This window comes from Marmota marmota, unplaced genomic scaffold, assembly GCF_001458135.2.
Source record: "Marmota marmota marmota unplaced genomic scaffold, marMar, whole genome shotgun sequence".
In the NCBI taxonomy this organism is placed as follows: domain Eukaryota; kingdom Metazoa; phylum Chordata; class Mammalia; order Rodentia; family Sciuridae; genus Marmota; species Marmota marmota.
Window position 1 is genome coordinate 13701292 of NW_026000174.1, and position 26138 is coordinate 13727429.

General features: G+C 39.9%; 1 protein-coding gene and 2 pseudogenes across 4 annotated transcripts in view; 1 reads left to right on the plus strand and 2 right to left on the minus strand.

Moving 5' to 3' along the window:
* The window catches only part of Pold3 (DNA polymerase delta 3, accessory subunit), a 39866-nt gene extending 27689 nt beyond the window's left edge, over positions 1–12177 (minus strand). For 3 of the 4 annotated variants that reach the window (XM_015477419.2, XM_015477422.2, XM_015477421.2), the window contains exons 1-4: positions 11935–12174; positions 10731–10786; positions 5923–6025; positions 586–625 (exon numbers count right to left, since the gene is read on the minus strand). In XM_015477419.2, the coding sequence (XP_015332905.1) occupies positions 586–625; positions 5923–6025; positions 10731–10786; positions 11935–12027 (292 nt within the window). In that variant the 5' untranslated portion in view covers positions 12028–12174. Of the gene's footprint in view, positions 1–585; positions 626–5922; positions 6026–10730; positions 10787–11934 lie in introns of all 4 variants that reach the window. The other variant, XM_015477420.2, reaches the window with a different exon arrangement.
* Positions 1054–1404, plus strand: LOC107135519 (annotated as a pseudogene).
* A 6064-nt stretch (positions 12178–18241) lies between the features above and the next one.
* LOC107160499 lies at positions 18242–19630 on the minus strand (annotated as a pseudogene).
* Between the last annotated feature and the right edge of the window lie 6508 nt (positions 19631–26138).

Here is a 26138-nt window from a genome sequence, read left to right on the forward strand (position 1 = left end):
CAAGATCATGAGGACATGAGGGTCATATTATTTTTTGAAATGGATTTTTAAACAATAGAATAGTAGCATTAATAGCACTGAAAGTCAGACTTTTTGTGTGTTTGATGCTAGGGATCAAATCCAGGACCTGTGCCCATTAGGCAAGCATTCTAACACTGAGCTATATCTCCCAGTTGGATTTATTTAATTTATTAGTCTTTCTGACTTTTAGAAAAACATTCTACAATGTTCTTCTCTAAAAATGTGTTATGAAATACAGCGCAATATTCAGACTACTGTCTTTTTACAGTGGATGAGATGGCCCACATTATATACATGACAGTTTTGCGTGTCTGTCATGAGGTTTAAAATCCTATGATAAAAGTGCTTTATAAATGTCAGAAGCTATTGACTTAGTGGGAAGTTATGCAGATGAAGTATCATATTTTAACATGTTTCAGAAACTACTAATAAAAAGAACACAGGGTTCTTAGGCTAAATTGCTAACATATTATATGCAGATGTTAGGGGCAGATTTATTATTATACCAACACTGATGCCATCAGAAGAAAAAGGAAAAACTTACTAAACTGTTAAAATACCTACCTTCCAATTTATCTTCTCTCACTACTGCAACCTTGTGGCACTGTAAAGAAACAACACTTCATCAACAGAACTTGAAACCTGGAAGTTTCCTTGTTAATAATTCAATTGTGCTTGAATTGTGAAATTAGGAAAATAATGGTACCATTCAAATGTATGTTATAGTTTAATAAAGTCAGATTCATTTTTAATTTGCTTCCTTTAAAACTTCTTAATAAGGTTAAGGAAAATGAGAGTACAGGGATAAATACTACAATGAAATAAAATACAGCATCTCAAATCAGTGTGAGAAGAAAGAGCTTTTTAGTAAGTGATTTAATGAGAAGTATTGTATTCCCATATGGATCCAGATAAAATTAGATCTTCCCCCTCATACCGTATACCAGAATTCATGCTAAACAGGGAGCATGGAAGTCTGGGTAGAGGCTGAAAGGAGGAAGAGGTTCTGGGGCTGTGGGTAATTGAGAGCCCATGCCATGGAGAAGAAATACCAAAAAAAGAAGAAATAATGGTCAGGCCAAAAAAGCCACAGCCATGTGCAGCCTATTTGCTGCTCAAACTGTGCCAGGTGCATGCCAAGGACAAGGCCATTAAGAGGTTCGCCATTTGAAACACCGCAGCCATCAGGGACGTTTCTAAAGCAAGTATTTTAATGCTTATGTGTTTCCCAAGCTCCATGTAAAGGTGCATTACTGTGTGAGTTATGCAATTCACAGAAAGGTGGTCAGGAATCAATCTCATGAAGCCTGGAAGGACTGAATACTCCCACTCTGTTTTAGACCTGCTAGTGCCACCCCATGACCTCCACCAAAGCCCATGTAAGAGCTAGGTCCTTAAAGAGTGAAGAAAAGCTATCTTCTAGAAAAAAATAAAATGGGAATTATAATAAAAAAAAAGAAAAGAATGCTAAATGGATCAGAGATTTAAGAGTAAAAAATGAAAACATATATGCAATAGAAAACATACATGAATTCTTCTGTAATCTAATATAACCTAAGAATGAGGAAGTATCCTATGTATGATTCAAATCCAGAAAAAATTGAAATAACCCATAAAAAGACAAATGATTAAGTAAGAAAAGTATCTGCAACTAGCATCACAAATGGTTAGTAGAGTTTCTTAAAAAACAAAAAAAAAACCCCACAAAACTAAAAACGAAGACCCTTTAGAAAAATGGGCAAGAGTTACAGATGATTCACAGCAAAAGGAATATAAATAGCCCTGACACAGATGACAACATATGCTGTGTGGAAACAGGTACTCTCCATACCTGTTCAGGAAAAATAAGAAATGGAGATGTATTCGTCAATCATCAACAAAAGTACATATATAGCCTAGTGACACATGCTTATAATCCCAGCATCTCCAGAGGCTGAGGAAGGAGGATCCCAAGTTCAAGGCCAATCCGGGAAACTCAGTAAGACCCTATTTCAAAATAAAATAAAAGGGCTGGGATGTAGTTCAGTGGGGGAAAGGACCCCTGGATTCAATCCCTAGTATCCCCCCACCAAAAAATACATATACATTTATACTTTGATCCAACCATCCTACTTCTAAGAATGTAATTTCAAAACACACTAACAAAAATACACATAATTGCCAGGTATGGTGGTGCATACCTGTAATCCCAGCAGCTTAGGAGGCTGAGGCAGGAGGATTAAGAGTTCAAAGCCAGCCTCAGCAACAGCAAGGCGCTAAGCAATTCAGTGAGACCCTGTCTCTAAATAAAATACAAAATAGGGCTGGGGATGTGGCTCAGTGGCTGAGTGTCCCTGAATCCAATCCCCAGTAACGCCCCCACCCAAAATACACATAACCCATATACTCTGAGCTATTCACTGAAGCACTATTGGCAATAGCCAAAGATTGTAAACAACTCAAATAATTCAATGTGGGACTGCTGAATCAACTAAGACATATTTATCAATGAATCCAGATGTGGCTATAATGAAAGAGGAATAGTTTTATAACTGCTACGTAATACTCAGGATCTACCTCTCAATTTCTTACTTTCCTATTTGCTGGGATAATTGGCATGATCTACACCATCACATCCAGCTATGCCACCATGACTGGCAGATGAACAGAATCTTTTTTTTTTGCAATACTGGGTTTGAATCCAGAACGTAGGAGGGGTGCTCTACCACTGAGCTTCATCCTCAACCCTTTTAAATTTTTGTGTTGAAACAGAGTCTTATTAAGTTGCCTCAAACTTGACTCCTCCTACTCAACCTCCCATGTCCCTGGGACTATAGGCATGTTCCACTGTGCTCAGCTAAATGTCCTCTTAAATTTAGAATAGAAGGCCCTCTATAAGTAAGGCACAGCATAAAAGTTTTTAACTTCTCCAACAGTTGGATTTTCAATGTTCTCTGATGGCCCATGGGTTAAAGGCTCAGCTCCCAGCTTGGTGCTATTGCTTGATGGTAGAAACTTTAAGAAGTGGAGCCTAATAGGAAGTTTTAGATTAGTGAGGGCATTGCCCTTGAAATGGATTGTGGGATGATACTTTCTTCTCTCTTTTGCATCCAGCCATGAGATGAGGGCTTCCTCTGCCATATATTCCCATAATGATGTTCTGCCTCACCACAGGCCCAAAAGCAATGGGGCCAATCAACCATAAACTGAAACCATGAGCCAAAATAAACCTTTCCTATTTTTAAGTTGACTATCTCTGGTCTTTTGTTATATTAACAAGAAGATGTCTAACAGAATTTCTATAAGTTTTTAACTAATGATAGGTGATACATATTTTGGAAGAAATTTTTTCTCAGAAAAATTCACTGGGGAACACAACTAGAATAAAATTCTAAGATCTCATCTAAGAATCCCCTGAACCCTAAAGATCAACTGCTAATACCATTTAAGGATTCCAAATTAAGAGTCCATGCCATAATGAGTTGGAGTAAAAACGTATGTTATCTGAAAACATAAATTCTTAACTTTAAATCCTAATACAGAAGATCTGTGAACTCTCAAAATTTTATGAATAACAACATATGAATCTCTATTACAAATTCTCAGATCAGTGACCAAAGACAAAATCACTGTAGGTTAAGCAACCCTAACTCAAAATCCCAAAGCTATAAATTCTGAAATCTTTTGAGCACTGGTAATAACATCAAAAGTAAAAAATTCTGTACCATGAAACTGCTTCATGCAGTTTCTTCTTTTTCTTTTGATAGTGCTAAGGACTGAACTCAGTACCTTGCAAATGCTACATAAACATTCTACCACTGAGCTATGTCCCCAGCCCTTAAGCACAAAATTATTAAAATACTGTATAAGATTACATTTCAGGCTATGTGTATAAGACGTATATGAAACAAAGGAATTTCATGTATAGACTTTTTATATTATAGTTCCAGGTGGTATCTGGTTATCCATCAACACAGATTACTACTGAGGGCTCTGAGAAGGAGCCCTGGTCCATGGGACTGGTGGTGAAAAAACAAAAGAACCGTCACATAGATTTCAAGAAGATGAGAACAAAGAGGGGATGTCTACTTTTGGGAGGAAGCCAGAGAGGGGGTACTAAATCAGAATTTATCACATTTCCCAAGATACCTTATTATGCATATGCAAATATTGAAATAAACAAACAAACAAAAACCATAATCTGAAACACTTCTCGTACCAAGCATTTCAGAAAAGGGAAATTCAACCTGTACTTCAAGGGAATACAAAGATACTGAGGAAAAGACTTAACTACATAGTTTAAAGGTACTGACATATCTAAAGAGACACGAATGTAGTTAAACCTAAAAAGAAAAATGACATACAGTTGCCAACTTTGACAGTATCCATTCAAAAGCCATACAGAGAGAAAATTCTGGTGACAGGTTTATCCTTGAGAGTAAATAAATCAAGACTGCTTAATTTCCTATTTCAGATATATAATGATATCTGATTCTAAACTTGCAAATACCTTGATTATCATTTGGCTTGCCAAATAGCTTGCCAATAAGGACAGAAAATGCTGGCTAGAAAATATAAGGATTTGATTCCTTGAGGAGTTTTGTTTCTCCTTATGAATTACTAAATTAACATTCCAGTTTTAAACATCACATGTTTAAAATTCTTTTGCTAAAAAACAAAGAATCAGTATTTAGACAAGTCAGGGTTCTAAACCTACGATTCTGAGGACAAGTCAAAAGGGAAGAGGGAAACATATTAACATATCTCTGAGAAGGAGCCCTGGTCCATGGGACTGGTAGTGGAAGAAGCAAAAGAACTATCACACAGACTTGAAGAAGATGAGAGCAAGGAAGGTGTCTACTTTTGGGAGGAAGCTAGAGAGGGGGTATTACTAACATTGTTCCCAAGGCTCAGCCTGGTACAGGAGATGGAATAAGATATCTCGGCAGAGATTCCAGTGCCCACCAAGGCATAGGAATAGAATAATCTCTATGCCCCTGAGAAGGACAAATACAGAAGTAGTTAAGAGAAAGCCAACAGATTTGAGAAAGCTTTGTTGCTGGGTTGATGAAAACAGAATAGTAACCTGTGTTTAGAATGACCAGATAACACCTGGACCACAATATAAAAAGAAGATGTAGGAGAATAAAAGTGTTTCCAGCCCATGCTTCTGCACTGTATTAGGTCAGTCCCTGGCCAATATTTCCTACCCATTAAACATAGCTACACAACTACCAAAATGAGTGCTCAGAATTAAAATGAAGTTAAAAAACTTTTTTTTTTTCTTGTTTGAACACCTAGATTTGTGGCTTGAAATATGAACAAGATGAAAATTAATGACCACTGTCTCCAACATATCTTGAAGAAAGATATAAAGAATAATGGGGGCTGGGGTTGTGGCTCAGTGGTAAAGCACTTGCCTAGCACGTTTGAGGCACTAAGTTCGATTCTCAGCACCCCATTAAAAAAATAAAGATATTGTGTCCATCTATAACTAAAAAAAAAAAAAAAGAATAGTGGAAGCAATCTCCCAATATCTTGTTGCCTAGAAAACTGCATAAAGATACAGCCTCTGTATCACAGCCAAGATATTTCCCAGGCAGGGGTTGTGGCACAGTGGTAGAGCATTTGCTTAGCATGTGAGAGGCACTGGGTTCAATTCTCGGAACCACATATCAATAAATAAAATAAGTCCATAGACAACTAAAAATATATTGGGGAAAAAAGGATATTTCCCAAACTTTGTTGAGTTTCAGATGTAGTCTAAAAATTCAAATCCTCCTCTAAGATGAATATTTTGAACTTAAAACTTCCACAATACCGAATCATCTTCTTGTTTTTTTCTTCTTCTCCAATGTAAGGTTATAACACTGTTTGTAGCTTAAACACATATAAGCCCATTATAAAATTCTGAGAACTCACGGAATGTCCATTCTGAATGATACTACCAGACACTAAATAGGTGACATGCAGTTGGGCTCCTGAATTTTCCCTCCGTTTCCTTTCGACATAATCATATAGCATCCTGTTCCAAAGAAACAAAAGTAATTCATTAGTAATAGTTTTTAACCTCATAAACTCTTTTAATTCATGACTTAAAAGCAGCCAGGCACAAGTTCAAGGACAGCCTCAGCAAGTTAGTGAGATCTTGTCTCAAAATAAAAAATAAAAAGGGTTGGGGATATAGTTCAGTGATAAAGTACCCCTGGATTCAAGCAGGATCTTTGTTCAGTCCATGAACAGAGTTTTTTTTAAAAGGGACTTTAGATTGGACTTGGGGATAGGAGTCAACTTGTTTGAGTTGGCATAGTGATTCAGTAAGTAACATACCCCTGGGTTAGATCCCTGGCACAGCAAAAAAAAAAAAAAAAAGNATGGCCAGGAGACTAAAGGTTACAAATTGTTTCCCCTGACAATGGCCTAGGAGGAAACAGATTATTTCCTATCACTGAGGGTTTCCAGGCCTGGGCTGCAAAGTACAACTTCTTTAGGCCATTCCTTGGTCTGAACTTTGCGATCCTCCCGCCTTACTCTCTGGGAATTACAGGCGTGCGCGACTGCACCAGGCATCCTCAATCCCTTAAAAAAAAAAAAAAAAAAGTCTAATAAGAGGATAAGAGGGACAGAACCCACATTAAAATGGGTGCCATGATTTAGAATGAATATACTGCTGAATCAAGAGTAAGTTCAGTCACTTATCTATCTAGCTATGACAGATCCAGGATAAATCAATTTTTCTAGGCTCTTAACATCCTGAGGTAATGCAAGGGAATGCTGTACTAGATTAGTGAATCTCTTAATCTGGGATTCACATGTCTTGTATAACCCTAACCACCAAAGTATCAGCAAATATATATGTGCTTTTTGGGGTGGAGATGACTCAGGGTTTCAAGAGATTTAGAATTCATTACTCTAAAATATTAAAAACTCTATTATGTATATGATCACAAATGCCCAGCTCTGAAATTCTAATGCTAATAATTACTCAGATTCAATGCTGCTTCATAACTAGAGAATTAAACAGCTTACTTATACCACCCAATATCCAAAATATTCATTAACCTGAAAGAACCAAACACTAAATGCAAAATGTTGCTTTTAATAAAATCCCTTAATTCATTTTTATCCTTTCTTCCAGCAAATGTTGCAGCTGACTCCCCTCAATAATTTATAGTTTAATGACAAAAAGATATCATTTATCTTTTATTTTAAGAGGCATTAATTAAGGTTCTTATATCATACTTCTACTAGGACAGCCAAAAACTCAAAAATTCCAAGAGAAAACTCCACCTACACTTTTAATCATTCTCTTCACCTCCTTAGCTACCATGAACCACGCCCCACTGAGTCTCCTACTACCCCTCCAACCGCCAAAGAAGATATACAAATGGCCAATAAGCACATAAAAGGACGTTCAATGTCATTAGGAAAATGCAAATTAAGACTATATGAGATACTACTTCATATTTACAAAGAGGTGAAATAAAGACATAATAAAAAGGGCTGGCAGGCTGGGGTTGTGGCTCAGTGTGTGAGGCACTGGGTTCGATCCTCAGCACCACATAAAAATAAAACAAAGGTATTGTGTCCACCTACAACTAAAAAATATATTAAAAAATAAATAAAAAGGGCTGGCAAGAATATGGAGAAATTGAAATCCTCACACAATGTTAGTGAGATTATTAAAATGGTTCAGCCATTCTAAAAAATAGTTTGTCAGTTCCTCAAAATGTTAAACAGCAATATGACCCGGCAATTCCAATCTGAGGAATCTATACTTGAGAATTAAAAGCATGTGTTTATACAAACATTTGTACACAGGCATTCACAGCAGTGCTATTCATAATAATCAAATGTAGAAACAATTAAAATGTCCATTAACAGATGAACAGATAAAATTAAATTTAGTATATCCATGCTATTGGCTAAACTGAGTCTGAAAAAGAAATACCTTTGCAATACCCTTAACACATTAACATATAACCTTATTTGGATTTAGGGTTAATACAGATGTATTTAATTAAGCCCAGATCATACTGTAGTTGGATGGGCTCTTAATCCAACATCTATGGTGTCCTTACAAAAAAATGGCTATGTGACAATAGACACACAAGGAGAATATTATGTAACAATGAAGGCAAAAATTGGAATTATGTAGCTACAAGCCAAGAAATGCCCAAGATCCTGGACTGTTGAGAGCCACAGCCGAAGGGGNAGGTGGAGAGAAGGTTGTGTGGGAGAGAGAGGCTTGTGGAAAGCCGGTGGTGGCAGTTGGGCTCTGAGGGTTTTTCCTGAGAGGCTGTTTTGTTTGGCGTGTGTGGTTCTAAAAATAAAGTTAGTTTCTTTTGACAAGTGGCTCCTGATTGTGCCCAGCCAGACTGCGGCACTGGACAAAGGTAAGAAAAATTTCCTTACAGGTTTCCAAGGGAGCATAGCTCTGCTAACACCTTGACTTTGGCCTTCTAACCTCCAGAACTGAGTAAATAAATTTGTTGTTTTAAGCCACCTAATTTGTAGTGCTTTGTTATGGTAGCCTAATTAAGTGGAAACATATACCATACAATGGAATATTATTTAGCAATAAAACGGAATTAAGTATAGATGCATGCAGCAACCTGGACAAATCTGGAAAACATACTAAGTGAAAGAAACCAGATATATTAGACTGTACATGATTCTATGCATATGAAATGTCTGGAATAGACAAATCTACAGACAGAAAGATTAACGGTTGTCTATGGCTGGCAGGAAGAGGTTGGGGAAATGATTAGTGATTGTTAATAGGCATATAATTTCTTTCTGGGGTGATGAAAATATTCTAAAATTGATTGTGGTGATAGTTGCACAATTTTGATTATACTGAAAACCATTAAACTGTATACTTTAAATGGGTGAATTGTATAGTAAGTGAATTATATATCCATAAATCTTTATATCCATAATTTTTTTAAAAAAATGAGTATGAGGGACTGGGTTTGTGGCTCAGTGGTAGAGTGCTCACCTGGCATATGTGAGGCACTGGGTTTGATCCTCAGCACCACATAAATTTAGATAAATGAAATAAAGGTGTTGTGACCATCTACAACTAAAAAAAAAAAATTTTAATGAATTATGAGTTAGGCACCACCACACCCACTGTAATACCAGTGGCTTGGGAGGCTGAGGCAAGAGGATTGAGAGTTCAAAGCCAGCTTCAGAAACTTAGTGAAGCTCTAAGCTACTCAGTGAGATCCTGTTTCTAAATAAAATATAAAAAGGGGGCTGGGGATGTGGTTCACCCCTGGGTTCAATTCCAGGTACAAAAAAGAATTATGAAGGAAATTAATAGGATGACGTGACAAGAATTAAGAAGAGGTGAAACACTTGAAACAGAGCATTAGGGAAAGCTTATTACATATAACATGAAATCTGAGTTGAAACCTGAAGAATGAGGAAAGCTGGAAGAGGACCATGGCAGGCAGAAGAACTAGTACAAAGGTCCTACGATGAGAATAAATTTTGTATATTTGAAGAAGATAATAGGTGAGGTAGAGAGTAGAATAGGATTAAGTAGGACAGAAAGGCAGGAGCTAGACAGTGTTAAGCTATAAAAAATGATACATAATCAGTTTAGCGACAGTAAAATTATAGGCATCTTTATTTCAGAAACTCTAACCCTTAATATGCATTTTTAAACTCCAACAGGTGTGTATGTGTGTGTTTGTGTGTATATATAGTAACAGTTGCTTCATTTCATATCTACACATTCATAATTGCAATGACTAATAACTCTTATAAATGTCTATAATCAAAGTCACTGAAGCTCTTAGGTTTAGACCAGCACCACGGTCTTTGGCAATCTCATTCAAAACCAGCTCAAGTCTATCCCAGGGCTAATAGTTTCAGGTCTTAAAAGCTTAAACATCACAGCCAAAATCAGTCTCCTAGACCTAATATTAATACAACAAAGTCAAATCAATCTGCTCTAGAGATTAGGGACTTTTTAATTCTTGTGGAATGTTTTTATGATTCAGAGAAAACTCCTATCACTCAAGGAACAGACAAAAACCAGGTTACCATAAGGAATAAAACAAAGTAAATGTGTTCAATATGTGTGTCCTTAGTTGGTTCACCAATCCTGCCCCTTGGAATACAGACAGTATCTGCACTTTTGCAGGCTGAAAAATTCTAGAGTTAAATCAAAAGCTTGCTATTCCCCTCTGGGCTCAAGTTGGACCACAAGTTTCAGTGAGGAAAACTCATATAGTAAAATTCAAAAATGCTCTGCATCACCTTAAACACTCACTTTGTAGTTTCACTTAGTTTTCTTGTCATACACTATTATACAGCTGTCAAACACCTGTTGACCTCCTTATGATAGTACTTCAATAACACCCCAAAATAAGCCTAAGAAGTACAGTGAAAATGTAGTAAAGATGTAAGATAACAGATATATAAATTTGAGTTATAAACAGAACTGGCAAGTCCATTTAATACATTTGAAATAACAAAGTGATGCTAACCAGAGGCCAAGGCTGCAACTAAATCCAGCAAAATTTATCACCACACATTCATATACAAGCCCACTAACCCCCCTATAGAGATAAAAGTTATTAAAAATAATATTATTTCCCATTTATCCAGGAGAAAAAAAATCAGTTCTAACCTAGGGGCTATGTATAGACAGGAAAATCAAAATAAAAAAACAAAAAACTCCAATGTCATTAAAATTGGAAGTAAACTGAACTTACTGTTTGGCCTGGTTAACATGAACCCCTAGCGTATAGCTCAGCCATTTGTATGTCACCTGCAAGAAACAGCAATATTCAAAATGTTTTATTAGATGACTTCAGTGAGCAGAAAATTCCCAAGGCCTGATTCCCATTATTAGATGATTATCCCTTATAAATTACAATAGACGCCACTGTAGTTTAAAAGAACCCTCTATCTGGGCAAATTGAACCAACATATTTGTCTGTCTAGGAAGTCTGTTTTCACAAACTGATTAATGTAGAAGAATCTAAAATAGTAAGTGGAATATGCATTTAAAAAACTCATTTCCCTCACATTCCTTGTTTTACTTATGCCCTTTTTTCACATTCTGTCTCTGGTGGGGCCACTACCCAAAACTATCCCAAAACTCACCCAGAAACTAGATGACTCTGAAGTGTATGACTTAAAACTTTTAGGGAAAGTTGCAGCCATACAAACATTAAAAGACACAGGTGTGGAGGGTCAGGAAATGAGTGAGTAAAGTGGATAAACTGTATCAGTGGTTAGATTGGGAATTACTGGCATCAATTCTGCATTCTTCCTTGATCCAGTAAACCTCTTCTCTGGAAGTCTCTTCCTATTCAAAATGCTGAGCTTCCCAAAATAAAACTAATAGGTCGGGCAAAGGCAGTATAGCATTAATGGAGGAGAGAGACTTGGGTTCCAAAACTACCTATCCCTTACTAACTGCAAATAAACAATTTATTTGACCTCTTTGCTTCAACTTTTTCCTGTAGGGGCACTACCACCCACCCGAAGGGCGTTTAGATCACTGCAAAGTCTACCAAAGTAAACAGTCAATCATCACAGTTTGCAAAGAGCGCTCAGATCCGTCCTCTCACTTGATCTTTACGCCAACCCCATTAGGCGGGGCAAACCACTATCAATATTTAAATTTTCAGGAAGAGGAAACCGTCTTGAGATTACACAACTTGTCACTTAACCAAGACACAATTTCCTCAACTGTAAACCTGGGACTCTGGACATCAACCACCTGAAAAGCTAGATGTACCCTTACAAATGTTCTCAACCAACGCCCCGCCCTCCGCGTTGACCTCGGTGGCGCCAGCCGGGTGCACAGTTCCCACACGTCCGCCCAAGACCCGCGGACTTGCGCGTGAGCCAGAGGATCTCCCCGCAAAAGCCCTCGCTCTTCCTGGGGCACGAGGGGTGGTGACCTACCTCCCCTCGTCCAATCCCCAAGAGGCTACAAGCACAGGAGTCAAGGGCCCCGCTGCCCTGGCCGGGCCCAAGACCCCGCTCGCACGCCCACATTCCCCAGTCCTAGCTCCTCACGATCTTGTTCTGGTCCGTGACGAACTCATCTATATTCTCCAGATAAAGCTGGTCCGCCATCGTGCTGCAGCGCTGGTCCACGCCCGCTCCGACCCCTTCTCTCAACCACAGCCACAGCTCCCGCCGGCGGGAAACAACTTCGCTTCCTCCCAGGTCGCGGGTCGTTTCCCACAGCAACGGAGGCGACGCGCTACGGCAGCCGTCCGAGGGTCAAACTTGTCATGGAGACTGCGCAGGCTGGAGTGGGTGGAGCTAGTAAGAGAAAACGGAAGTGAGGAGCTGGGAAGGAGGGCGCGAGCAAGGCAAGGCTTCGAACTTAAGCTGTGCTACCAAAGATCAAGACTAAATACTTAATCTTTAGGAGCCTCAGTCTTTCCTCTTATAAACCTCTCGCAGAATGAAATTTTTAATCTTAAAAAAAAAAATCTTGTTAGACTCTATTATCCCTTCACCAAAAAAGGCCGAAATTTGAAACCAGCTTTATGTTAATAGAAGCGTGAATAGGAAATAAGTCCGTATAGATTCCAAGACAAGGTTTGCTTAAACAAGTAACTTAGTAGAATTTTAGAACAACCATCTTCATAATATAACAGCATTAGCATCTAATAACTTCTCAATAAGTGTTTATTGCCCTAAATTTAATTATATTAAAAGCAGTGAGATTTTAGAGGGAAAACAGTGAAATAAGAAACAAGGAAAGGTCCATCAACATCTAAAAAATACATAAAAAAAGAAACAAGGAAGCCAGGCATGGTTGGCACATACCTGTAATCCCAGCTACACCCAATCCTGAAGCAGGAGGATCATAACCTTAGGCTCTTCTCCTTAAGGATGAGGTTTAACACAAGGGCCTTATCTTGAGAACACAGCAGTTCCCCAGAATCAATCAGCCCAAGTATTTGCAGAAGCCAGACAAAAAATGGTAGGATATTAGTGCCAGGTACTACCAGCAGTGGGAGCCATAGGATCACAATTCCTGTGGGGGCCTGTGGCACAGGCCCGTAATCCCAGTGGCTCCAGAGGCTGAGGCAGGAGGATCGCAGGTTCAAAGCTAGCCTCAGCAATTTAGCAAGGTCCTAAGTAACTGAGAGACCCTGTCTCAAATTAAAAAAAATAAAAAGGGCTAGGGATGTGGCTCAGGGGTTAAGTGCCCCTGGGTTCAGTCCCTGGGAGGAAAGGGGAGAGGGGTGGAGGGCAGGGGGAAAGAAGGAAAGGGATAAATAGATAAGGCTGACCTTCCTCTTTCTTCCTGTTCATCCCCATATCATCCCCAAAATGATGGGCAGCTGTGAGTCTAATGACAATGACAGGGCACGGAGTAGAAAAGCTGGACAGGACTCAATGTTGGGGTGGGATGAAGAGCAGTTTACCTATATGTAGGTGTTAACTGTCTAGGAGTGCTGAGTTTGTTTTCTCCATTCAGTAAAGAATTGAAGAACAGGACACAGAGAGAGCAAGCAAGTGGCAGGTTTATTGCAAAAGCGACAGAGACATACTTTTCTAGAGAGAAGGGGTCCCTTTTGGCTTGTTCTTTTTATGATCTCTGGAATTTCCTCCTTTCCTTATCTCCTCAAGCTCATCACCATTATTGATTGGTGCCCCTTGTGTCCTCAAGTCTATCTTAGTTTTTTTAATTGGATCCCCCGCTTCGGAGCATGAATACAGAAGTGTCTGTCTGATTGGGTCCCTGGCTTGTGTTCATGAGCGCTTTTGTTGGAAGTTGACCTCCTTAGAAGGTCCTCTCTATGCTCCTTTGTTCTAGCCCTGCCTCTGACCTCCTCACTCTCCATCTTGTCCTGGCTGCCTAAACCCTTCTATATCTCCCTCACAAATGGAGATCCCTGGACTCAGAGGGCCAGCTTCTTAGGAAAGAAGGCCTGCAGAAGCAACTCTGAAACTCCACCAGCTTACTGGGTTTCAAGGCTAGCACAGGTCTCCCAGGGATAGCATTCCAAGCCAAACAGAAGGTCAAAATCATGAAGTACAAGATTAAGAAGTATGACTCAGGGGCCCCATAACTGTTCAATCATCATTTCTCAGGGGCCCAGGGATTATTGATATTAAGGGATAAAGTGGATCATTCCTTCCTTCAACAAACATGACTAAAGGTCTCCTGTATGCCAAACTCTATGTGACTAATAGGGACACACAGCATAGTCTTTATCTCAGAGAGTTTACAGTCTGGGGGGTGTAAACAGCATGTTGTATAAGGGAATAGGGTGCCATGAGAATCCAGAAGAGGCAACTATCCCAGCCTGAAGATGAGAGGACATAAGGAGAAAACTTCAGACTTGGCTATCTAGGTCTAGATTCTATATTCTTTCACTATGGAAAAATATATGTGAAATGAACTCCTAGTGCTGCCTTTATTGTGTCTTTTTTAAAATTATTTTTTAGTTATAGGTGGGCACAATATCTTTATTTTATTTTTATGTGGTGCTAAGGATCGAACCCTATGCCTCATGCATGGTAGGCAAGCCCTCTACCTCTGAGCCACAATCCCAACCCTTTATTGTGTCTTTTAACACCCAACAAGCCTATATTTCCTCTATTTTAAAGAGTTGTGTTTTTCTAAGATTTTTTTAAAATATGGACACAATATCTCTATTTATTTATTTATTTATTATGTGGTGCTGAGGATGGAACCCAGTGCCTCATGCATGGTGGGCAAGCTCTCTACCCCTGAGCCACAACCCCGGCCCCTAAAAAGTTGTTTTTGTTGGATACAGAAAATGACAAACCCCAAAATAATATGGCCCAGGGAGAAGGAATGAGGGAGAAGGCAATACACTGATTCTTTCCCAGTGATAGGACAGGCCCTGAGGAGGAGATGTCCATCAAGTCTGAAATGACAGTTTATGGGAAGAGGCCAAAGCATTGATTCTGCCCTAAATAAATTCTTTCCCACATATTGACCACTGGCCCCACACCCTCCATCTGGCCTAGTAAAGATAGTTCAAACTGACATATTCATTGATCGAGTCACCCTCTCAGTGTAACCTAGATAAGCCTACACTCCCTCTTTGGCCAATGGCTCATTTTCCACCAGGAAAGTTGGTCCATAAGAGGTATCACTCTGTTCCTGAATAAAAGCTGTGCTGAGCTGATCCATGCAGTTGCATCCAGCCTGGTCCTTTTGTTGCTAACAGTTTTGGGGCCCAGAATTTGCATCCAGCCTGGTCCTTTTGTTGCTAACAGTTTTGGGGCCCAGAATTTAACACAGTGTTAGAGCACTTGCCTAGAATTCATGAGGTTCTGGGTTCCATCCCCAGCACCACAAAAAAAAAAGTTGATTTATGAGAACATGTGAATAGACTGTCTGTATTGTGGAATGTACAGCTGCCCCTCCTGGCAGCTGGGGAGGCAGGAACCCAAGGGACACTGAGATAAGCCTCCAGGTGCCTGTTCTAAAACAATTTATCAGTTCTGTAAAATCAATGTAAAATCCCTCAGTTAACAAAACTAAGAGAGTGAGCCAAGAGGACATGCTTAGATACTGTTCCCCTGTTTCACACAACCAGCCTCTTTATTCCTCAATTCAATTACCAAAAGTTCACAGTTCCACCTTCACCTTCTCAGACATTCAGGAAAAAAAAAAAAAAAGCAGGAGGACCCATACCATATCTGGCATGTCTTTTGTATATATTTTTTCCTTTCTCCCTTTGCTTGGGGGTTTGCAGGGTGCTTTGGAATTAGTGATGGTAAAAGTGAAGATAATTGGAAACTGCCTGAAATGTTTTATTGTAGGCACATCATTTCTGGATTCTTAAAACATGAAGGGGTTGTTGTTCAGGGCTAGGAAGAAATACATGATGGTTTTCCCAGAAACCATTGCTCTCTGACCCCAAAATGCTGCTGGTTGGGAAGACTTCCTGAGGAAATGTCATCTGGGTTCAGCTTTAGAATCCAGTAAAGGGCAAAAGCCATTCCAGACACAGTCTCAGTGGAGTGAGCTGCTCATTCTGCCTCCTTGTCTCTCTCTTGACATCACTACTTCTTTTCATATGTCTTCTGTTTTCTTCTTTGATCCATGGTTTCTACTTCTTTTTAAATTTTTTATATTTACTTTTATTGATTGATTGATTGATAGATAGATGCTAGGAATTGAACCCAGGGCTTAGCACATGGGAAGCACACAGTGTACCACTGATCTATAGTCCGGACCCCCTCATAATCTGAAACATAACCATAGATTGCCATGACATGGCTCATCTCTATCACTACCTCTGGCCATTGCCTTATCCCTAACTACAGTTTTCTTACCAATTCTGTTTTATAATTACTAAACCTGATTTGTTCAGTTTTTTTTTTTAATCTCACATTATCAAAATGTTTTTCAGTAGATGGAAGCCAGGGAACAGCTTTCTCTTGGATAGATACTCATTTATTAATTCTTCAATTGTTCACTGAATTCCTTTTATGAACTCACTATATATAAGGTACCAAAGAATAAAAGAGACATATGGCCCTGTCTCAAGATAGATAAGTGAACAGTTTTAAAAATCATGTTATTAGAGAGGAAATGGGCAGGGAGCACCTACTGGAGTTCTTCAATAGGCTGTGGCATATATCTGTGCTTAAATGCAGGCTTAGATTGGGGATCCATAAATTATAAATGGCAACTGAGGCTACCGGAAGGGGTGGGTTAGATTACCCAGGGACAGAGCTGAAGGCAGAATGCTAAATAACAGTAGTTAAGGGACATGCAAAGGAGGAAATGCCTAAAAAGGAAACTGAAAGAGAGGAAGATCCCCAGGAGGTTTCAGTGTGGAAAGAAATGGAGAAGTGAGTTTGAAGGAATCATCAACTATGTCAAATGCCTATTCCAAATGGCTTTGGATAAAAATAGAAATGTATTGGACTTGGTAATTAGGAGACCTTTAGTGACATTGGCCAGAGGAGTGAGAGACACAATAGCCAGAGTTCAGCAAGTTCAAGAATGAGGAGGAGTAAGAACTGAAGACAGGGTGGCAAAAACTCTGGTCAGTTAACCTTGCGGAATGGAGAAGTGGGTGGGGCTGAGGATGGTCATGAGGCTTATAAATGTGCCCCTGCAACAGCAGGAGATGTGTCTTAGAAATGGGTGTGACAGACATTCTAGAGGCACCTCTCTCTAGAGAAGGACACTGACTGCAGGAACTGAAGGCCTGAATCTGTAGGACAGTAGGTAGTAGAGTCTCAGTTCCCACAGAATGGGACTTCTTCAAAGGTCTTTTCATCTCTGGATTCTTAGCACGGCCCCCCGACCCCTTGGCCAAAGCTAGCATGGGGTAGGCCCTTAGCAAATATTTGTTGAACTGATAACTGAATGAATAGATGGATGAAATTGAATTAAATACTGTTCTGCTCTATAATCCCTTTTGTTGAGCTACAAAATAGTGTTTGTAGAAGGTGTTGTCTACTTTTCCTTCCATCACTGAAATTGTTATATTATGTGATCTGTTATCAGGGTGAGCATTATTGATAAGCTAACTGGGAGAAATTCAGCTTCCTTCAAAGGCCCAGTGATCAGAAATGAGGTGAGAGAAGTGACCTTTTAGGGAAAAAACTTAGGACCAAGCCAGATATTAACCTGTTTTGAGAGCTGCAAGAGAGCTACACGGCTGCTAGAGACCCTGGAGGGAGGCTTCAAACACTCCTATACATATATTTTTGATACATGGAACTTTTGGAAGCTCTCCATACACTTTGGGCTGACTCACTGAAGTGTCTTACCTTTCAATATTTTCTTCCAAGGCTCTGGAGTAAGTCCTCAAATGGAGGACTTTCCCAAACTCTCTCTCCTCTAGTTCCCTTTCTCATTCCCCCAGGAAGATGCCTCCATATACTTCAGATCTCCCTGCACCTGCCCTATTTCAGAGCCTCCTTATTATCAGTCTGCTTTTTTCTTTTGTTTTTCTGCTGAAAGGGGAAATTCATGCTACTCCTCATATTCTCTAGGCTCATCTCTATTCTAATCTGCCCCGTCTTGCCCTAGCCCACTTAAAAATATATTTATGATTATATCCTTTATTTGCAAAATTATTTTTAAAACATTTCTTTTTAACACACTTGAATTTTTCATATGTGTTTTAAGGGAAAAATTCCACCCTATTTAAAAATGTACTAGTAAACTTTAATGTGTGATTATATTGTATTACAAACAATGACAATGTCTTATATGGTGATCAAACACATGCTCTTGTTCCATTTCTCAGTCATTGTCAGAATCCTTTGGAGGCAAGAAAATCACAACATTGAAAAGATGTCCAAATGCCTTAAGATGGTATACCCCATATATCATTATATGATTAGGAGTCAGTCCATTAAGAGTAACAGCCATATCTGAACAACATCCTTCTACCACCTGGTTGGAGTGATTAGTCATTGCTTCTTTAATAAAAAGCCCAATAGATTTGGTATTAAATACATCTTTTCCATCTGTATCTTCTGCATTTTCTGCGAATACTCCAGCATATTTCAGGCAGACTGCTAGCTGCTTATCTTCAGATATCTTCCAAATCATTCCTCCCTGTTCAGGACGCTTTTTTTAGGGACACTGAGAAGACTGTGAAGTCTTTCCATTGATTCTACGTTTAAAACAATTCCTCCTTCCACACTCACATATTCAAGGTCTCCATGTTTTATAGTGTGACCTATATAGAAAGGTTGTGATGGATCCTTTTTTAACAAAAAATACTTTAGATTTTCAACTATACAAATGTAGTGGGGTGCACAAGGAAGAACCAGTTGTATTGGTCGCCATACTTATCAAAGGTGTATTTGTAAGCTTTTCTCATCACTAACCAACCACATGTCACTTCTTTCCATATTAATTGACTCAAATATTTCAACATTTTCAAAACTGAAGAACTCTGCTTTGTCACGGTGTTTGGTTCAAGAATCCTTCACTGCAGCCCCAAAACTCACATCTTGGGGTTTTAAAAGGATGATACAATATACCTGCATGCTCTTAGTGAGCTCTGACTGAGTTCATCCTCTGAAACTTTCAAGAGATTTTCTTTGTTAGGAGCTGGTACATAATGATGCTCATGGTGGTGCACTGTATTTCCAGGACCAATTCTAACATAGCCTAGCAGAGTGATCAAAGCCCATAAAATGCTTCCAAGAATCACACTCTTCAAAAATGAACTGCTTTCAGAAAGCATTTTTCTCATGTCTTGAATGGCTTGGAGACAGGAAGGCCCAGCTTTCTTTCATAGTCATGGTGCGCCACTCTATCACGCTCCTGGCTGGACTACTCTGGGTGCTGGTGGTGCCCTCTAGTTGGTCTTGCTAAGCGCCGGGATATCCTGGAAGCTGATGCTGGGGGGCTGGTGGGTGGCCGGCAGAAGAACCCTGCGCCAGGCGGAAGGGCCTATGGCCTTGCACCCTAGCCCACTTTAAAATTTGTTCCAGAATAATGTTTTTAAAACCCAAAGATGTGAGTCTTTGGGCTGCAGTGAAGGAGTCTTGGACCAAACGCTGGACAAAGCAGAGTTCTTCAGTTCCGAAAATGTTGAAGTACTTGAGTCAATTAATATGGAAAAAGTGACATGTGGTTAATGATGGTGTTATTCCCTGCTTAAAATCCCTCCGTGGTTCCCAGTGGATTTCAGAATAAAGTCCCAATTTTTAGCAAAGAAGAAGAGCATGCTATATAGCCAGGCGCGGTGGCGCACGCCTGTAATCCCAGGGCCTCCAGAGCCTGAGGCAGGAGGAGTTCAAACTCAGCCTCAGCAATTCAGGGAGGTCCTGAGCAACTTGGCGAGACCCTGTCTCAAAATAAAATATAAAATAGGGCTGGGGATGAGGCTCAGTGGTTAAGCAATCCTCAGCTCCAAAAAGAAAAGAAAAGGACTTGCTTGAGGCACTTCTGATCTGTCCTCTCTCACTTCCCTCTTCAGCAGAGTCAGACTGCACCGATGGGCCAGCCCCAGACAACAGCATGTGTTTTCTTTCACAGCCAGGCGCCTTCACTTCCCACTTTTCCTACAGGTTGAAACATCACCCTCTTTCTCTTTTGGCCTTCCTCTTACAGCCTCCTGATGGGTATGTACCTAGCCCAGACCATGCTGCTGTCTGTCCCTCTCTGGCATTGGCCTCATTGTATTTTAGCTTCTGATTTTCACAGATGCAATCATATAAAACATTTGAGGACTTGGGTAGGTTACTAAGGATGTGAGGACTGGAGGTGAAGGGGACAGTGCATAGTTTACCATAGTTCACGCCTTAAAATTTCCACCCAAGGTCTCTCCTCTCTGAAATTTCTTTCCTTCAATCAGCATCCCAGTGCTGCATATCTGCCTATGGTATCTGTTTCTTTTCCCTTGTTGCAGGGGCCAGGGGTGTCACTTGTAAACCTCCCTTGTTTCATGCAACCCCATTCCTTCCATCTCTACTCAAATACCAGGTGGTCATAAGCTCTGGTTATGTCCCTGCAGGGTAGTTTATCATAGATTCTCATAATCTCTTAAAGAAAGAAGAAAATAAATAAATGAATAATAAAGTTATCGAGGTGTCCACATCTTACACATCTCTCTCCCTGAATTTTCTGTGATCTCCTCAAGGCTGGGCCTGTCTGAATCCCATTCATCTCTGGTGCAGATGGGAACTGGCACAGAGAAGAACAGTAAATGCATGTTAATCAGCATTGTCATGGCTGGGCCACAAGTGAGCCTCCAGACTATGGTGTGACCAGATGGGGCTGGGGACTGTGGGATTGCAGGTCAGTGAGAAATACCTCTCATTTCCCACCCTAAAGGGTTGGGCTTCTGACTACCTTCCACCCGTCCTTGTTCTCAGAGCTGACTCATACCCAGAAATACATCCACAGCCCCTGTCAACAATCTCTGCCTCTCAGTACTCTGCTAAGCCAGACAAAGGCACTATCCATCTGCTGGGCACTTTCACAAGGCCTTTCCTCCTCCAGGAAGCTGGCCGCCTCTGTGGCAGTCTCAAGGAGCCATGTTCCCTCCAGATTACCTCTCTTAAGAATAGGCTCTACGTTTGTTCCCACCCTGATTGCTTATCCCGTAGCATAAAGCTGCCTCCCCACAGCTCTCCCTGCCTGCAGTTCCCCCTCCTTTAGCCTGTCCTCCACCCCCAGAAAGATGGTTTTAATGCCAAACAGATCTTGACCACCTGCCCCAGGTGACAGTCTTTTCAGGGCTTCCACTACTTTATTTGAATTGGGGAACAATATATATATCATGAATATATATCATATATCAATATATATATCATATAACAATATATATATATCATGGATATATATCATATCCACCCATTTTAAGTATATAGTTGGATGAGTTCAAGTAAATTTACAGAGTTGTGCAACCATCAAAATTAAAATTTTAGAACACTTGGATCACCCCACCACCACCACACACCCCCCAAGAATTCCACTGTGGTCTTATTTCCTACTCATGCAGTTAATATCTGCTTCCACTCCCCAGCCCCAGGCAACCACTGCTTTCATTTCTGTCTCTATAGGTTTGTCTATTCTAGAAATTTCATTCAAATGGAACCATACAATATATAGTCTTTTGTGTTATGGCTTTTGTTATAAATTGAATGGCTACTCCCCCACCCCTAGATTCATATGTTGAAGTCCTAACCTCTAGCAACTCAGAATGTGACTGTATTTGGAGATAGTTTTTAAAGAGGTACGTAAGTTAAAATGAGATCATTAGGATGGCCTTAATCTAATATGATCTGTGTCTTTATAAGAAGAGGCGATTAGGACATTAACACATGGTAGAAAGAAGGCCATGTGAATATACAAGGAGAAGGCGACCATTTATAAGCCTGGAAGAAAGTGCAAACACACACACACACACACACACACACACAGATTCTAAGTTCTCTAGGACTTTTGGTTAAGTTGGGAAAACAAGACCCACTCAGGAACACTGGTTAGAGAACAAGGCAATAAAGAATCCAGGTGCTAACAAGCACTGCGGAGACCATTGTTCAGATTGGCAAGGCATCTGACTTATCTGGACCTCAGTTTCCTCATCTGTAAAATGGGGAGAATAATCAGACATATTGAGTTTGAGGTATTAGTGTAATATAAATGCTAATAATTAAACAACACCTCTCTTCTGGGTGGTACTTCACAGAAGTTTACAAATCTTATTCAAGTCCTTTATCTCATTTGATAAATTTTGTGAGATAGTCAGATATTATAACATAGCAACCATGGCAGACTATAAAAACGGGCAAAAGTTATTTCCCTTCTTCATACCTACACTTTCTGGAAGTGTCCTTCCACACTGTTTTGGCTTTGTGATCTGCTGTGACTAGAAACATTCTTGAGCATGGAGGCTTGTCCTCTCTTGTTACTCTTGGAATCCTGGGGCCACCATGCATGTGATGGCCTAACTAGCCTGCTGGAGGATGAAAGGCCACATGGAGGAGAACCAAGGTGCCCCGGCCAATTGCCAGTCACCAAATATGTGAGTGAGGCCATGTTAGACACATGCTAGTCCAACACAGATCAGCTGAGCTGGCTGAGACCAGAATTATGTGCTATGTAAATCTACTAAATTATGGAATTGTGAGCTTAAAAAAAAAAGGTTGTTCTTTTAAGCCTCTACATTTCAGGGTAATTCATTTTATAATGAAAGATAACTAAGACAAAAACTCAGCAACAAAGCCTTATAGCTAAACAGTCTGGGGTTGGATTATAGCTCTTCCACTTTCTAGTCATGTGACTGTGAGCAAGATACTCCATTTTTAGAGCCTCAATGTCCTCACCTGAACAATGGGAGTAATGGCAGTACCCATTCCATGGGGTTGTGAGGATTCAAAAGGATGACAGAGGTCATTTGCAGCTTGTCTCAGCACAAAGGGAGTCACTGTCATGGTTGCCCCATCATTTTGACTATTAAATTAAAGATGAGAAAACTAAACTCTGAGGTGTTGGTGACTTTTCCCAAGGTCACACAGCCATGAAATGAATGCCCTTGGGACTCATACTCAAACTACTTGACTCCCACTCAGTGTAGGATTCCTGATAGACTAGTAGGGGTAGCTGGCTGGGGTTAGTGATGAACATTTAGTGTCTACCTGGTGACAATTACCTTCTGTCCTGATGTCAGTAGGAAGCCAAAATAGGCTGGAAATGTTGGGTATTTTACAACATTTTTTTCCTTTTTGTTTTCTTTTGTATTGTTTTCCTTGGGCTAGAGTTAATGAATGATCAAACTGAAGTTTATGAAAAGTAATCAGTAGCATAAAGTGTAACTCCTTGGCAGGCACCCACAGACACACCCCTTCACCCTGTGTCTGACCTTATCCAGTCAGATTTTCTTTTTGTACTTTTTTTACACCAACTCTTTTCTTTCCATTTTCCCGCCTCAGCATTTGGTCCTGAGATCTACAATGGCCTCCAAACTATTCTGGTGTTTCCCATTGTAGTCCTTTCTGCTCTCCTGCCACCTTTCTCCAGCCACTCTTTGGCCCCTGCACTAGCACACGGCTGATGCTCCCCAAATCATGAGCTGCTGGCTAGAGGTTTCTGAGTGTTGGAATGTAAGGCCTCTATGTGCCTCACACACACACTGGAGTAGATGCCCCACCACAATGCCTTCCACATCTGACCCTTTATGAGGGGAGCACAGGAACCCTGTACACTGCAGGTACATACCGCTAATGAGCAGCAGATGGCAGAGTCACCTCTCTTTTTCCATCTCCTGCTCGTGTTCCTTCCTCACATGAAGAATAACAATGAAGACAGCACCACAGCGGCCAAGTAGAGAAAGTTCTGTGGGATGAAATTTAATTGAATTAATGGTCTGGATGAAGGAAAGAAAGAAAGAAAGAAAGAAAGAAAGAAAGAAAGAAAGAAAGAAAGAAAGAAAGAAAGAAAGAAAGATTTCACATTAAATTTACATTTTGGGCTTTTAAGAAAAAAATCCAAATATCTGGCTGCCATCTTCTGTCAAGTCACAGGCTCTATTGTAAACCAAAGTCCTTATTATTTCACCATGTTCTCCCCAACACTTAGGTCAAGTTCTTTTGCCGTTATCCAGGTGTTGTACTGTTATTTTTCTTAAGCCTTTTACTTACAAGTAAAATATTTCTTGATCACACCTTCAATAAAAGTAAGAAAATAGGACCCAGAATGAGAAGACCATAAGTTTTCAAAGAAGAGGGCCTGGAGAAGAACACATCTCTTTATGAGAGGGAAGCAAGCACAGTGCATATGTGTTCCCAGAACATAACCTAAAATGCCATCATGAAAGTAAAACTTGAGAAGAACCATGAGAAAAATATGCACAAGATGTGAGATGAAAAAGCAACAAAATGGAAAAAAAAGTGCCGGGTGTGGTGGCACACGCCTGTAATCCCAGTGGCTCAGGAGGCTGAGGCAGGAGGATTGCAAATTCAAAGCCAGTCTCAGCAACTTAGTGAGGTGCTAAGCAACTCAATGAGACCCTGTCTCCAAATAAAATATAAAAAAAGGGCTGGGGTGTGACTCAGTGGGTTAAGCACCCCTGAGTTCAATCCCCAGTACAAAAAAAAAAAAAAAAAAAAAAAAAAGAAAGAAAGAAAGAATCCAAAATTGCAACAGAATTTGTCCTTTGGAATGCAAATACCTGTCTCTGCTCTACATTGTAATCAAGAAGGAACCGATTATGAGTGAATAAAATATAATGGAATAAGTGAAACAGTAACACCTGCTGGAGGCTGGAGGCATTTAAGATTGTGCTCCTCTCCCCTGAGGTCCCCCACCCCATCCACTGCTTTTTGGATGAGATAGCTGAGGCCTGGAGATGTCAAATTACTTGGCCAAGATCACAGAATGACAAATCCAGGAGTAGAAATCACATCTCTGGACTCCATATTCTCTGCTCCTTCCATATATCCTGTGAATACAGAGGTTAAAAACATTTGTCGTACTAATGTACAGAAGCACAGAATAGGGAAAGAACATTAAATTTGCTTAAGGAGTCCTAGATTCTAATCCTGGCTGTGCCATTGACTAGTTGTGTAACCTCAAGGAAATAACTCTCCCCCTCTGAATCTCATTGGTTTATATCACAGTATGGGGAAGGCTAAACTCCTAAAGGTACTAGGAAGTATGTCGCATTAGACAATAAGAGCCCTTTTATCCTGGGGCTAAGGACTGGCCCCGGAAGGAAAAGAGACAAAGGCTTTATGGTTGTAAAAAACTAGTACATGAATGTTTATAGCAACATTATTTGTAAGAGACAAAACTGTAAACAAAAAATTATATACAATGTAATATTATTTAGATACATACAGGAATGGAGTACTAATACATGCTACAATATAGACAGATCTTCAGACATGCAAAATGGAATCAGCCAGTCACAATGACCACATATTGTACGATTCCATTCATATGAAAATCCAAAATAGGGAAACCTAAAGACAGAAATTAGATTAGCAGTTGTTCAGAGCTGAGGAGGGATGGGGTCAGGGAGATGTTGAAAGTGCTAAAGCATATGGATGGGGTTTCTTTGAAATTATCAAAATGTTCTAAAATTGACTATGGTGATAGTTTCACATATCCATGACTACACTAAAAAGTTATTGAATTGTACCTCTAAATCAGAAAATTATGTGGTGTGTGAATTTTATTTTATTTTTTTATAAAGGTACATTCACAGGAACACTTTTTTTTAAGAGAGAGAGAGAATTTTTTAATATTTATTTTTTAGTTATCGGCGGACATAACATTTTTGTTTGTATGTGGTGCTGAGGATCGAACCAGGGCCACACGCATACCAGGCGAGCACGCTACCGCTTGAGCCACATCCCTAGCCCTTGTGAATTGTATTTTAAAATAAAGTGTTTTTAAAGGATGGTATAAACAAAAAGTCAAGGCAAGTATGATCTTAACCTAAATCACAACAAAACCAATTCAGTAAGGACACCACTGCTATCTCTATCCCTGCCCCAAACACTGGACCCTGAGGCTACCACTTGCTCTGCTGGCATTGCTGCCCCCAAACCTAGATGTTACTACCACTGCCCCACAATTTGCCACAATGAACTCCACTTTCCTTGCTTCTTAATTTTATACACACACACACACACACACACACACACACACACACACACACACATATATATCT